General features: G+C 32.0%; 1 protein-coding gene across 2 annotated transcripts; it reads right to left on the bottom strand.

The window, feature by feature from the left end:
- Window positions 1–3,694: 3,694 nt before the first annotated feature.
- On the bottom strand, window positions 3,695–11,690 carry LOC145091368 (SNARE-interacting protein KEULE-like). Of its 2 annotated transcripts, none has more exons than XM_079029065.1 (21): window positions 11,471–11,690; window positions 9,168–9,226; window positions 8,991–9,072; window positions 8,770–8,848; window positions 8,552–8,602; window positions 8,340–8,436; window positions 8,224–8,256; window positions 7,985–8,110; window positions 7,709–7,903; window positions 7,548–7,631; window positions 7,358–7,456; window positions 7,193–7,266; window positions 7,015–7,111; window positions 6,805–6,930; window positions 6,635–6,730; window positions 6,425–6,544; window positions 6,255–6,332; window positions 5,994–6,193; window positions 5,835–5,925; window positions 5,648–5,737; window positions 3,695–4,014 (listed from the first exon to the last, which is right to left on the bottom strand). In XM_079029065.1, exons 1-21 carry the CDS (start codon window positions 11,544–11,546, stop codon window positions 3,958–3,960), a joined length of 2,010 nt encoding a protein of 669 aa, XP_078885191.1. In that variant the 5' UTR covers window positions 11,547–11,690; the 3' UTR covers window positions 3,695–3,957. The 2 variants fall into 2 exon arrangements, with proteins under 2 accessions (XP_078885191.1, XP_078885192.1); XM_079029066.1 differs by having other exon boundaries at window positions 8,963–9,072; window positions 11,471–11,548.
- Between the last annotated feature and the right edge of the window lie 1,480 nt (window positions 11,691–13,170).

Genomic DNA, 13,170 nt, shown 5'->3' with positions numbered 1-13,170 from the left:
TCTTTCTTTCTTTCTTTACTTACTTATGGTTTGGTTTGGTTTGGTTTGGTTGCTATTCTATTCCAAGCCATCCAGCTAATATTGTCTCCTCCTTTGATGGTCTATTTTCATGCTTTTAGGAATGGTTTTCTTTTGGAAATATTTTTTTCCTCTTCTTATAATTTGGAATCCTTCAACTCCTAAATAAATACTCATGTTACAATACGTCAATACGTCATGTGAAAAACCTTGTATTAATTTCTAACCTTTTAGATTATAGGTATAGGGCACTACAAGAAAAATACTTTCAAGGTATATATGTATGCACACCTAATAGAATTAGACCACATATCTTATTCCTTGTGTGGGCTTCATGTTGACTTTTATAAGCTTGTATATATTGACTAAAAACTTTCAATAAACTTCCAACCAAACCTTTTAAATCCCACACAATATTTAGCCAAATCAATACTTTACAGGTTAACGAAAGATAACAGACTTCGTATTTTTTTTATATATTTAGTCACCACCGTTTTTTTTCTTTTTGTATGTCTTACCATTATTTTTTTTCGCTTTGCTCAAAGTATATAACTATAACCGTTTTAAGTTTTTTTGTACACATTTAGTTACTAATCTTTTTTTACACATTTAATCACTATTTTGTTCTCGTAACATATTTAATGACTAACCTCTTTTCTTTTGTAAATATTTTATCATTAATCTCATATAATATAAATATTTGTTATTACATATGCATAAATATTTATGTAAGTTATGTATCTACATATAAATAAAGCATATATATATAAATAAATATATTTTTTTAATAAATACGTATTTTAATGTAAACATACATATTTTTACATTAAAAACATATCTTCATGTATAAATACATATTTTTTTTATTTAGCCTATATATATATATATATATATATATATATATATATATATATATATATATATATATATATATATATATATCGAAAAAGTGAATATGTAGCTATGATGTATATAATATTAGGTATAGAACCATCAAAATTGACTTCATTTTGATTAAAAAAGACAAATTTTTTCATTGTTAGCTTCTTACTATTGCTTTTGAGCTCATATTATTTTTTATTTAATAATTTATCCCTAACATCTATGTATTTCGAATGTCTTGTTTATATTAAATCTCTAGTAGACTTCATAACTTTCTTTGACACTTACCATATGTACATTTGCGTGGTTCTTTTGGATGTGTTATGGGAAGAAATTTATTAGGTTTTTAATGAATCTTTCACTATAATTTTCTATATATTTTCCTAAGATTGTTGCCTCAACCTTCATTTTATGTTTTCATTATATCCCAAATACCTTTGCGTGAAATTCGTACACGTGCCCCTACGATGGGAGTCTACTGGTCGATGACGAATTCCATAAAAGAAGTTCAAGATAGCCTAAACCATTGGTCAACCTCTGGTGGTTTTGCATTTTTTTTGTGGTAACCTTGTCTCTTGGTTATCTAAAAGATATCATGGTGTGACTCTTCCTATTAGGCTACAAGGAGTGGTGTCGGCATTGCTTAGCACCACCTCCTTCCAAACCCCAATCCACATCAGTCAAAGTTTGCCAACAGGAGAAAGACCTAGTGAATTTCTGTCGAGTTCCTCGGAAAACCTCGACATGCCAAGGTGAGGGGTCGGTGTTCCCCTCATTGTCGAGTTCCATGTCACCTCCACCTCACCCTTGTCGAATGCTTCTTCTTGTCACTCTGTACAGCCTTACCGAAGCCAAATACTTAGAAGCTACTAATTTTGTTACTAAGGTTGTCTGGATTTGTAACATCCTTCTTCATCATCCCGTCTTCTTGTGCTACTTTGTTCTTTTGTGTTTAAAAAAAGTATTTTAATAGTTTTTAGTTTATTTGACATTTCAATTATTGGGTTTTACATTGAGCGCCATATTTAAATTTGTTCGGTTGTATTTAAACAAATCTTACGACATTGTTTAGTTTCTTTGTTTTGGCATTTTGATTTAAGTTTTTATATTCACATTAACGAACTAAAGATATGAGATGATGGAATGAAATCACGAGGGAACGAAATAAACAACATAACAAAATGAATAAGATAACTAAACAGATCATTACATTCCATTTTTGTATTTGATTGGATCGAACGAAGTGAATTAATCATCCAAACATGTTTGTTATGTATAAATAAAATATTTAATAAAACTAAATTGTTGAATAAGGAAAAATATTATTATATGAAAAGTAAACTTTAACTAAATAAAGGTATGTCACCAAATAAAATGCATATAAACATACTTTATATCTTTTAAAGTACATGTTAACATATTACACATATATCAAATAGTTAAACGAATTATATATCATTAAAAAGATTTGCAAAAATTGAAAAAGTTAGATATCATGAATTATTGAATACAAGGTACAATAATAAATATTTTAGTAGTTTTTTTTTTTTTTGAAAAAAAAAAAAGTTAATTGAAGTTTTAAATTTTTTAAAAACGGTAACAATTATTGAAAATTACTTGAATATAAATAAATTATAATTATAATATATATCATTTCGTTCTTTAAAATTATAAAAGTAAATAAAATAAATAAATAAAATAAGACTCCTCCCATATGGAATTTTGAAATTATAAATAATAATAATAATAATAATAATAATAATAATAATAATAATAATAATAAGACTCCTCCCATACGGAATCAAAATTAGTTCAGGTGGAAGAATAATATTTCATAAAAAATGCTCCAAACAAATATGACTTATTTTCTCGTTACTACATACCAAAACATTACCTAAGTATCTTAGGTTGTCACATTTAAGTTTAACAAATTAAATATATAAAATGGAAGCACCATTAAAGTTAAAATAGTGAGAAAAAAAAAGTACGCTTGAAGTTCAAGTAAGTGATGTGGTTGAAAAAAATACTTATCCTGAACCAACCACATCATAGCAACCTGAGTCAGATAGATACATGGACAAATCCAATAATGTCCATGATTCACATCTCATGCAATAGGGTAATAGCTATGATGAGTGATGAGATGGATGGGTAACAACTAACAAGTGCAAGATGTTTTGGGCTACAACAATCCATATATATATATATATATATATATATATATATATATATATATATATATATATATATATATATATATATATATATATATATATATATAAAAGCGCATAAGGGTATATAAAAGAAATGTTAGTTTGTAGTTTGTAAAGTAAAATTACATCATCATAATAGGTTGGAAGCCACAATGAAATGAGAGGAGCCCATCCGATTCTTACAGAAAAAAGGAACGGATGATGTGATATTTTAATTTTAGATTTGGTTCCTTATTATAACGAAAATCGTAAATTAATTTCAACCAATGAAGCTAAAAAGCAATACCTAGTGTCATGTAAACCGGGGCAAAGCAAATACAGAGATACTAGGTGGTCTTTTTTGCCACTTCTTCAGAATGCGGTGGGGGGAAAAAAAAGTTTAAGTTCGTAAAAGTTTGTGGTCATCCATTTATTAAGCATGTTTTACAAACAAGATTAAAACTTGGGAGGCAGTAAATGTGTTGATCTGATGAACAAAGCATTGAATTGGTCCAAATATTTGCGTTTTCACATTCTAAGAGAATCCATTTATTTTTGGGTAAATCAATCGGATACCATTCCCTTAATTTGGAAGAAAGTAGTAAAAAAAATAAAGGATATATTATATATATACCAGTTTTGACTTTTGATGACCTGACTGTGACTGAAAGCATCATCTTTTAAACTGAATAAAAAAGACACCACGAGCATGAGCAATTTTAGTTAGAGAAACATCAAAAGTTGACATACACACACACACAGACAGACACATACAATTACAAGGTGTTGGTGAGTAGTACTGTAGAGTACTACTTTTGAAATAATGGAAGAGTGAATGAAGAAAAGCATATATATATCCCTAGGCCTAAATTTCAAGATCATCCAAAGAGAGGTCGTCGTTTGCAGTCAGCAACTTGAGTTTCTGCAAATTCATATTAAATTAAGTATTAACCAACCACATATCACAACAAAGCCAACCTTTTAAAAAACTTATATATATACATATATATATATATATATATATATATATATATATATATATATATATATATATATATATATATATATAAAAACTCAACAGCATTAGCACCAATATAATATTGCACAGAGATTTTTTTTTTTTTATTTTAAAAGATCATGATGGTTTGGTCATATTGAAAGGAGGCAACTAACAATTGCGGTTAGGAGGGAGGGTAGAGATGTTCAAGATCAATGATATGAGGGAGAATGAAATAGGAAGGTTAGATTTGAAGAAATTGGCCTTTACCAAGGATAGGAGGCTTAAATCATGATAGTGTCGTAGTATACAAGCAATCTATTCTGGTTACTAGTTTCATCTTCATTGTATCTGCTTTTCGTTAGTTTTCCCCATCTTTACTTTCAGTTGTATTGCTATTATCTACATGTTTCTTTATTCACAAAGCCCCCGAGTTTATTCTCTATTCCATCATGTTTGATGCTTCATATGTTATATGTAGAGGTCATCATTATCAATACAAGTAAGTAGTCTCCCGACCTTGACCTTGGGTGGTAGAGGCTTGGTTGTCTACATCTTACCTCCCTTTACCCTATGGAACTTGGATACCTCAAATAGGTGCTACTGTTGTTCCCTTTTTATGCCTCAGTGCTAGCCAAAATGTCTACCATGAATATGATGAAAGTTATTCGTAACCCACAATTTAATTTAAGGCCTCATAAAGCATTTAGCATTCATACTTCCTACTTCTTTATTCATAATCATAATCATATGAGACAGACGGGTTTTGTTATAAACTCCCCTGCTTGCTTTGATTCTATTCATGTTCATGTGGGTTGACTTCCCCACACAACACACCTACAATCAATGTCTTATTAGTTAGGTCCAACTCTCCACACCTCAAGAGGTTGACTAGCCCAGTCATCTCTTGATTCATAACAATGATGGATGAAACTTATTGGTAGCCCAACTTAGTGCTAAAACTTCTCCATCTGGAATGGAATGACTTATATAAATAACTCCCCCACATAAACTCTTTCACTCTTGTATCCATCTGGGATTACATGATTCATGCAACAAACTAAAAACCCAAGTCGTATCAATTTAAATTGTCAAAAAGACAAAAAACAACCGGCTAATTACACTTGTTTGCAATCATAAACTTTTACCTTCATTTTTGTTTTTACCGTTTCTTGAATTTTGGCAATGGAATCCTTAATATCATTCATTTACCTCAAAACCTTCCTTCAGGGTTCAACCCAACCTCAAAAATCCTCTGCAATTGATTTATTTCCCACTCCCTAATAATCTGATTTCTCCTTTTTCATAGTCTTCATTGTTTCCTATTAAGTATAGAGCAAAGGCAAAAGAAAACATGGGATGGAAATTGGCATACCAAGCAGCAGAGTCGGCATTAGGGGCAGTCAATGACTGCTCTATTTAAGATTGTTTAGTAATTTGTCTCCTTTCAGTTCATATACTTAAAAATAATCAGCTGACATAACAACTACCAAGTCAAATTTCAGATTGAAAGTTTGGCTTTTTAAAAAAGCTGAAGAAAAAGAGACAGGTTACTGACCGTGATAAATTGTGGAGGGTCATCAAGACTAGATGAACCTAGAACCACTTCTCTCTTCAATTTAGTAGTCAACTTGTGGCAAACCCGCAGCTGAGAGAGAAATCAGATAGATGTAAGAATCTGTGTGTCAGTTATATCATCATAAAAGTAAAAAACAACTGATTCCTAAAAATTACAAAATGTTTACCTCTGATCTAGTTGCTCCACCAACGATAAACACAAAAATACGTCTCCCCATCTTCTTGAAGTCGCTAGACGCATGCCTCAAAATGGAATCACTGCAACAAAGGGAAAAATAAATAAAATGTATTTTAAGGGGGAATCATAATAAAAATGACAAGAGTACCTTGAATAGCCATCTTCAGAATCTCGAGGTCTGGCCCATGTTGCTGTTCGTCTGGATCTCATTGAATGAGCAGCAGCATGAGGTTCAACCGCTTTTGCTGGCTCAGACTGTGTCCTCCCATGAAAAGTGGGACTTGGATCATTCATACACGGGTAATCACTTTTTGGTAGTTCATTTTTGCTAAGTTTTTCAATAAGCTCCTGAAAAACATGATAAATCATCAATTCATGAAAAAGAAAAACACTACTATCATAACCATACCTCGATCATAGGATAAAACCGTGATAACTGCCAAGCTGCTTCTTCATCCGTACGGTCTTTTCTTAACCCATGTTTCTTCTGAAAAAAAAAAAAAAAAAAAAAAGAGATGACATTTAGAAAAACATAAGTTACAATAAAAGTTGTGAGACTTCATAGACAATTAATTATACCTTGTGAACATCAAATTTTAAAGAAAAGGCAGCGAGTGAGTTCTTTTTGGAATCTGATGATCCCTCGAGAAATCTCATGTTGTATACAGCACTCATATCATCTTGGGGAAGTCTTGCTAACTGGAAAACATATAGGAAAAAAGATATTATAAGCTCCAACAGATGCCAAAATAAGTAAATATCCATATTTCATGAATTTTAAAGGCTTGCCTCCATCAACTTTGCAAGTTTGTCACTCTCAAACTTCTCTGGGTGAGTTGCAGCATATATCATTAATAACCGCAGTTTATTTTCACGGGCAGCATCCTGCATGAAGAGGTAGAAAATTTTGTAGATACAGAAATGGTTTTTGTAGATAGATAAGGTTTTAGTTTACTCACCGGATGTGTTCTCAGGAAGTTGATGACCTCTTTAGTTCCTGCATCTCCAAATACAAGGTCCTGTTCTAGTTGTCCCACTTCTTTAAGCCCCAAATCCCTAATTATTTTGTTAATCTTATCAGCAATCTGCATCATTCAAATCCTTACACAATTACAACAGCATCTTGTAATATTTATGATAAGAATATAAGCACTCTTCTGCCAACTTACATCAACATGGAGGGATAGTTTGTCGATCTGTTCACTATATTGTGGCAATGCTTGAACCATCTTTTGCAAGTCTCGAGTAGATAGCTCACCACCACCTCTACGCACAAAAACAAAATATTTTAAATCAGGTATTAAGTTTTTTTTTTAATTTACACCAATAAATCATATGTAAACAGACCTTGAGCCATGCATCTGTGCAGCTTTATTCTTGGACACAAAGCTTGTCATCTTGTCATGCAACCGTACACTAGCCTGACAATGCATGATTTATTTTTATTTTTTTTAAAAAAAACATCAGAATGCATCTGGTAAGAACTAAAAGAAAGAAGCCCATGAGTCATACATCTGCTATATGTGAATGGCGGAGCTCTAGCCATACAGGATCATGATCTTCTAGAAGGACCTCTTTCTTTTCTGGAAGGCCACCTGTTTTGCTTGCAACCTAAGTAGTATACTTACTTGATTTATAATAGCAAAATAAAGGTAAAAAAAAGAACTCAATGAACAATCCATGCCTAGAAACAGAGACTAACCTCATGAACATATTTATTCCCATCCATGTTAAGTAAATCATGGCACATGGCATCATATGTCCATTCGTGAATAACAGGAGCAATCTAGAAAAAAAATAATAATAAGAAAAATTAAAAACAAGAGATTGCAATAAGAATATAAGAATGTAGAAACTATGAACCTGATCGATTGATCTATCTAGAATGAGCAACTCGCAGGTTTCTGTTTGAGGAAAGTTGAAGTTTTTGAGAGCTTTATACTTGATAAGACAATTCCAAATGGCTGCAGCAAGCTTTGTGGGGATCAAATCACGAATTGTTGTCATTGTGGTAGGGTCAAGGGATTTGGCAGCACGATAACGTACAAATGGGAACTCCTGAAAAGAGTTTATATAGCTTGATAAAAAAAAATACATTTTATTTTATTTTTTTAAATTAAAAGAAGCAAAATTGCATACCAATAATGAAGCAAATACAGTTGCAATTCGGTTGGCCATCACATTCAAACATTCATCTCCTTTTCGGGTCATTACCTCATTCCCATAAAGCTCTTCCAAAACCATTGTGTTATCGGTGATAAAACACTGTAGAGTAATAGAAATTGACTAGTCAACACCAAAAAGATAGCATATATATACTTCAAAGAAAATAAAATATTACTTTAATTGATTAGAATGCAATTTAGTTTATCATGTACCTGGCTATCAATGGCAAAGTACTCCAAGTTCATCTGCAAATCCGTCTCCAAAGTAAATACAAGTATAAAATCTAATTATATTACAAAAAGAAAAAAGATCCAAGATGAGCTTAAACCTCTTTCATAGCACGTAAACGAGATTTTATACTTTGTTCTTTTTTTATGTAATTAACCAATTCCTTTGGAACTGATGAACTGAAGAACACATAGGCACTGGAAGGAAAAGGAAGCAAATATTAAGGAACCATAAGAAAATCTGAATACTGTGTTTTTTATGAGATGAAAATAACGAAACATGAAAAAGAGGGAATATGATCTTTTCACGTACTCTCTATAAAGAGGTGTTTTTCCAGACATGTCAGACAGGAGCATAACGACGCTGCATTTTAACAGAAGCATGTGAGGATAGAGAAGAACAAGAAAAAAAGAAGCAAGTTAGGCATTGCGAATCTAAGAGTTAAAATTATATGTTTGTTGTATAAGAATAGGAGTAAGAAAAGACAGGGAAACAGGGAGAAGGAAGTAAGTAGAAGATTTTGATAATACTTCTCTTTTGTTGGCTGTATGTAGTACACTGCATCCATAGTGGGTAGTGGTTGTCTTCTCTTGTTTATGTCTTCCACCACTGAAGAAAGAAAATTTAAACAGTGTCACATGATTGATGTGAAGATAATCAACATCATTTCTTGTTTTTAAGATAGTCAAAATATAGTGAAGATGAAGAATGAAGAATTCAAACTTTCTGAGGCAGGCCTTTTACGTCTTACATGAAACTCCTTCATCTGTGATGTCTGCCATCTTGCATGAGCATGACATTATTTTAACAGTCACTTTATCCATGATCAGTACCTAACCAAACAAGTGTCAGAGACCAATAGCTATCAATAAGCCATACATTTTTCAGACCAGTGTCAATCATTAGACTACAAGGTTGTAAATAATACCTTCCAATTTGATTTTGAATCTGGTCTTCTTGCTGTTCTCAGCATTTCATACAATAATCCTGCACATAATAATGATTGAATCAAATGATTGCCTTGTAAACAGATTTACAAATCAGTCACTTTTTGCCTCTGATATCAACAAAGCCGGTGAATCTGATTGTTATATATATATATATATATATATATATATATATATATATATATATATATATATATATATAGGGAAGAGTTATATGGAAAATGAATGATTAGGGCAACATATATTTGAACCAATGAAAACATGACAACACATCACTTCCACAATAACTTCCACAATACATTACTTGTGAAGAAAGAAATGGACACGTGTCATTTGATTATTGGTTCCGGTAGATGTTGCCCTACTTATTTGTTTTCCATAGAACTCATTCCTATATATATATATATATATATATATATATATATATATATATATATATATCAAACAATGATAAAATCTATCACATGAGTCGCAAGTCTTTTAACAAGGTTAACTGTGTTCATTTTTATGTTAGACTGCTATATTACCGATTTTCTCTCTTAACAACTCTTGGTTGAACATATTGAAAAGGCAAACTATTATCTTAAGGCTTTAGCCTATCACAACTAGTTTGGGAAAGAATGTTCATTCTTTGGTTTAATCTAGTTATTCCATGAATAAAGGAAGAAGGTCTTCAACAAATTCAACTTTAAAGAGAGGAAAAAATTAGCAATATATAAGCGAAAGGGACATGTGATGATATGCATGTGTGGTGCTCGATTCAGAAGGTCGTTACAACATAGCAAAAACTCATAACATGAACTTCTAAGCATCTAAAAGCTAAAGTCTCGGTTGCCATCAAAATATGTTAAAATGGGCAGGTCAGGTTTCAATCCTTGTTCGATTCAACTTCACTAAAACTTGCTGTTTGATTAGACAAATTATAAAACAAGATCAAAAGAAATACAGAACCAATTGTTTCATATATTAGGATCATTAAAATAAGCTTCCTTCACCCTAATCAAGACAACTTTTCTATTTTGTTAATTAAACAAAAATTGAGGGAACTGAACTTTACCTTTCCATACAGCTTATTACGGTTCTCTTCTGTAACTTATTCATTATGCTTCCAAAAACTCAACTACACTTATATCCTCTTGTTGCATTCCTTCTCATAATTATCCTAACCAATTGTTGTTTAAAAGGTGCTTTGTAAAAATGCATGCAATAAATATCATCTTCTTCCAATATTGTCACTCGGAAGTTGATATCTCCAGTGAAATATAAATTCTATTACTTATTAGAATATATTAACTTGATTTAAAAATTGATTCAAGTGTTGAAATTATAAATAATCTCACTTTGTTTTGTTTTGATTTGACGTTTTAGTAAAATACCCTTATATATAGTGGTGGAATGAATTTGTGAATTGGCACTCTCTCGATTTGAATTTGTAGCCTTAAAAGCATCTTATATCACCACAATAAACCAACAATTACAATGTTACTAAACCTCATCCACCAATCAAAACAAAGATAAAATACTAGAGATGCAGTAGTAGACTTTGTTAAACTGATGAAGACTACTGAACTTAAGATACACACATGGTATTAGTATTAGCTCATTAGTTAGTGTCCATTTGCAAAGGCACAAGGTTGTAACAATTTTGTTAGCCTAATAAAATTACCAGAATTGTTATATAGTGTTAGAAGTGCAAATAAGGGTAACACCACAATCTTGATTCTTGATGTCAGTTTTCACCATTAATACCTCAAAATGGAATTGTCAGGTTTCAAGCCTCATCTGGTTAAAATCTAAAAGAGTTTCTGACTGATTAAATGAAATGAAAGAGGGAAATAAACGATGAACCATAATTTCATATAATGGTGTTCTGTAAAAACTCATAAAACAAGCATTACTTTTCCCAATTCCCAATATAACCATCTGAACTCGGCCTCTATAAGTCTAGTGATAAAGTGAATTCAATTAATTTTAAAACACGTCAGATTTACAAACGATTTCCTTAATTTTCAAGTCTCGACAGGAAACATTGTGGAGGAATTATAAGCATGAACGTTTTCCTCTATGTGAACCTACATCCCTACAGATTTTTTTACCACTCAAGAGTTGAAAGAAAACTCAAACCACAACTTCGTAAGTTCCATATATGATCAATTCAAACAAAAATCATACACAGCAGCTTTTGCACGACTTATTCAACTTGATCACAACCACAACTAAACTTGAAAAACACAAGTGCACAATTAAAATCGTATATATCGTACATATAGGGAAAGAAACTCACGATCACGAGTAATTTGTCTGAAGTTTTTATATTCGCCGCCTCCTTGAGACGAAGTATCCGAATCCGACATCGACATATTTGATTCAAGAAGCTAATTACTACAAAAATCAGTGCGTGAATCGATCGAAGAAAACCTCAAAGTTCAACAGGAAACACAGATCGCAGCAATCAGTTCTATGGTGGTTTGAAGATGGGGGAGAGAGAAAGAGAGAGACCTGAAATGTAAATTAAAGGGGTGTAAGAATGAATATGGGTTGACTTGGTGGTAACCCGCGTTGAAATGACCCGTACCCGAATATCTGTAATGATGTGTTTATCCGACTTTAAAGATTGTGGATCGGGTCGGGCGATGGTTTAGAAGGCTTACTTCAGGACGTAATTGATTTGTTTTAGAATAAGTCAATATTCCCGTTCACTTTTCTGCAATTAGAAGCGGAAACCACAACTTGCTAAGTTGGGCTAATTTGGAAGGGCTAATTTGGAAGTGGGATAATGATTTAAAAGTGTAATATATTTTTTTGATTTGTACAGTTATTGAGGTTTTTTTCATTTATATTTATCCTTTCAACTTGTTAAGCTGTACACATTCAGTCCTTATGACCGATTATTCCAGATTAGCCGGGTAAAATGACTTAATAGGGTAATATATTTCTCATTTTGTACACATTTAGTCCTTAATATTTTTTTGTTTCAAAATAAGTCATTTTTGTTTTTGTACTCATTTAGTACTTATAAATGCGGGACAATCATTGATGAAGTGTGTGGGGCTGTTGATGTTTATGTGTAACGTCTCATTTTCACAACAAAAATTTTTCATTTTTAAATAAGGCGAAAGTCCATAATTATAAATCTATTATTAAGAAAAAAATGTTTATTCCAAAATACATTTATTGAAAATCAGAGTAATAAGAAACACGGAATCCTGAACACTATTGATGAGTGTGTACAGTTATGTCTTCGCCTTCCCACGATCAACGATAGAACCTGAAAACATAAACAACTAGGTAAGCATAGAGATTAGTGAGTTTCCCCCAAAATACTCGATACAAAAAACGCATTATCATGCATAACAGACCCACACTCGTCAGATTAGAATACATTGGCCTAATCAGTCATCGGACTGGAATGCCAACATGCAACAGATTCAATCAATCATCAGATTAGAATCACTAGGGTTTGTCGGCATGTCGCCTTAACCCAACCACTTCTCGAGCCTCCGTGGTTATGACTTACAGCCGACCCACACCAGGTATCTTGTCCTACAACATATAGCAGGACTACCTCAACCTATCCCACCACCATATAACTATCCCACGTAAGATGTCGCGAGAAAAATCTAAAGAAATCATTCATAAGTACTTAATGAGTACAAAAACAAAAAATGACTTATTTTGCAACAAAAAAATTAAGGACTAAATGTGTACAAAAATATTAAGGACTAAATGTGTACAAAGTGAGAAATATATTACCCTATTAAGTCTTTTTTACCGGCTAACCTGGAGTAGCCGGTCGTAAGGACTAAATGTGTACGGTTTAACAAGTTGAATGGGTAAATGTGGACGAAGAAAAAAAGCTATTGACTAAATGTGTACAAATCAAATAATATATTACCCTTTTAAGTCATTATCCATTTGGATGTTATAGACTATCAACTAATAGGAGGTGTTGGTACTTCAATCCAAGGAGAAAAGAATATATAA

The sequence above is a fragment of the Lactuca serriola genome, chromosome 3 (genome assembly GCF_051521515.1).
Source record: "Lactuca serriola cultivar US96UC23 chromosome 3, Lser_US96UC23_V15, whole genome shotgun sequence".
NCBI lineage: Eukaryota > Viridiplantae > Streptophyta > Magnoliopsida > Asterales > Asteraceae > Lactuca > Lactuca serriola.
The sequence above is the reverse complement of the archived record's forward strand: the minus strand, read 5'-3'. Positions and strand labels throughout refer to the sequence as shown.